Genomic DNA, 2,002 nt, shown 5'->3' on the forward strand with positions numbered 1-2,002 from the left:
TATAAAAACATGTTATTTCCTAAATAAATATGGAAACCAAATTTTTATGACAGAATCAAAAGACATAGAAGTCAATTAGAGCTTAAAAACCTGTGTAATAAATCTTTGAGATACAAAGCTAACGCATCATAAATGACTTGAGCAACATTTTTTACTCATTAACAGAATCGGTTTGTTATTTTGTAAATAGAACTTTTCTGTCGATTACTTTGGTCTGAAATCGAAACAGCCGCCATCGACCCTGACCTCCCGGCGCTGACAGAGTGCGCATGCGCAGCACCGAATTCAGAATGCCGATGTGGCTCGTGCGGCAAAGTTAGCTTGTAGCTTTTAAAGTTAATCAGAAGCCGAAATGAACTTTTTCATTGTGGCCTTGCTTTGTGCGTGTTGTAGTTTAGCTGCAGCGGACCAAGACGAGAGAATGCCGAATAAATGTGAAGGTAGGATGAGAAAGAGACCCGCTTGTTTACACGCTGTCTTGTTTGTTTGTTTACGCTCGTGTGTGTGTGTGCGTGCGCGTGCGTGCGTGCGTGTGTCAGTGTGTAAGTTCCTGACAGTGGAGCTTCAGGAGGCTCTGGAGAAAACCGGTCGGTCCAAAGAGGTTCTGGAGGTCGGAGACGTGTTGGACACAGGCAAGAGAAGAAGAAAGATCAAATATAACACCTCGTGAGTAAAACTCAGTGAGCACCAGTCCGTTTTATATCATCTGAAATCATTTCTTTAGTGTAAAAATGACAGGAGGTTCAGGACTTTAGTGCAGTGGGTCTGATATTTAAATCTTGTGTTTAAACTCAGGGAAACCAGGCTGACTGAGGTGCTGGATGATATTTGTGAGCGTATTCTGCAGTATAATGTTCATGCTGAGAGACCCGGCAGCCTCAGGTACTCCAAGGTAAGCTGTTTTTAAACACGTGTTACCTGAGCAGGTAAAAGTTACAGGTGGCAGGAAGTCATTGTTCCTCTGTCGCCACAGGGGTCCAGTCAGACCATGACGACTTTGAAGAATCTGGTCAACAAAGGGGTGAAGGTGGACCTGGGCATGCCGTACGAGCTCTGGGATGAACCGTCAGCGGAGGTGACAGACCTGAAGAAGCAGGTAGTCTGACCGGTCTAGCACCACCAGTTCCATCGGGTTTTACATACATCAGCCGAACTTACGTTCCTCTGGGACCACCTCTTTGTGTGTCAGTGTGAGATGATGCTGGAGCGCTACGAGGAGGTGGTGGAGGACTGGTACTTCCACCATCAGGACCAGAGACTGGACAGCTTCCTCTGTAAGGAGCATGTCCTCCAGACTTCAGAGCGAGGTACGACACAGACCCAGCTGCTCACCGTTACTGCACGCTTGTGGGTAGACTTTGTACGTTTAGTCAATTAATGTTGGACTATTAATATGTTTCAAACAAAACTGCTAATTACTTCATGTCAGGATTCAAGTTTGGGTTTTTGTCGAGTTCTTTTCTGTCATAAGAGATTATTAAAAAAAGCTGACAGGTTGAAGATATTTTGCTGAGTCAGTGTTCACACCTGTTTGTAGTTTCCTCTGTTTGTGCTTTTGAACTCACCATACCTGCCCTTACTTTGTCTTATGCTACCTTTTGCTGCTGTTATGTATAATTTAAACTACTTTTAGCTACTATTTTGTTGTTTTTAGCTGTTTTACTACCTTTAACAAGTGTTTTGCTACCTTTAGCTACTGTTTTACTACTTTTAGGCACTATTTAACTGTCTATCTGTTTTGCGACTTTTAGCCACTGTCTTGCTGTTTTTGGTTACTATTTTACAACTTTTAGCTACAATTTTGCTGCTTTTAGCTACTATTTTACTACCCTTAGCTACCGTTTTACTACTTTTAGGTCAGGGGTCTCCAACCTTTTTTTCCTTAAAGTGTATCTTACCCCCCCTGTGAAAAGATAACTCCGCCCCAAGGCGAAATTTGAAAAATGCATCAAAGTGGGTGGGTGGGGAAGGGGGGGTTAGAGAGCGAAGGTGTGGCCAGGAC

General features: G+C 43.5%; 1 protein-coding gene across 2 annotated transcripts in view; it reads left to right on the top strand.

Annotated features, from left to right (window-relative positions):
• The first annotated feature begins 259 nt into the window (after window positions 1–259).
• Window positions 260–2,002, top strand: part of cnpy4 (canopy FGF signaling regulator 4) — a 3,924-nt gene continuing 2,181 nt past the window's right edge. The window contains exons 1-5 of one of the 2 annotated variants that reach the window (XM_014024552.1): window positions 260–440; window positions 540–666; window positions 796–892; window positions 974–1,096; window positions 1,190–1,307. In XM_014024552.1, coding sequence (XP_013880006.1) covers window positions 353–440; window positions 540–666; window positions 796–892; window positions 974–1,096; window positions 1,190–1,307 — 553 coding nt within the window. In that variant the 5' untranslated portion in view covers window positions 260–352. The remainder of the gene's footprint in view (window positions 441–539; window positions 667–795; window positions 893–973; window positions 1,097–1,189; window positions 1,308–2,002) is intronic. The other variant, XM_014024551.1, reaches the window with a different exon arrangement.

The sequence above is a fragment of the Austrofundulus limnaeus genome, unplaced genomic scaffold (genome assembly GCF_001266775.1).
Source record: "Austrofundulus limnaeus strain Quisiro unplaced genomic scaffold, Austrofundulus_limnaeus-1.0 Scaffold426, whole genome shotgun sequence".
Lineage (NCBI taxonomy): Eukaryota > Metazoa > Chordata > Actinopteri > Cyprinodontiformes > Rivulidae > Austrofundulus > Austrofundulus limnaeus.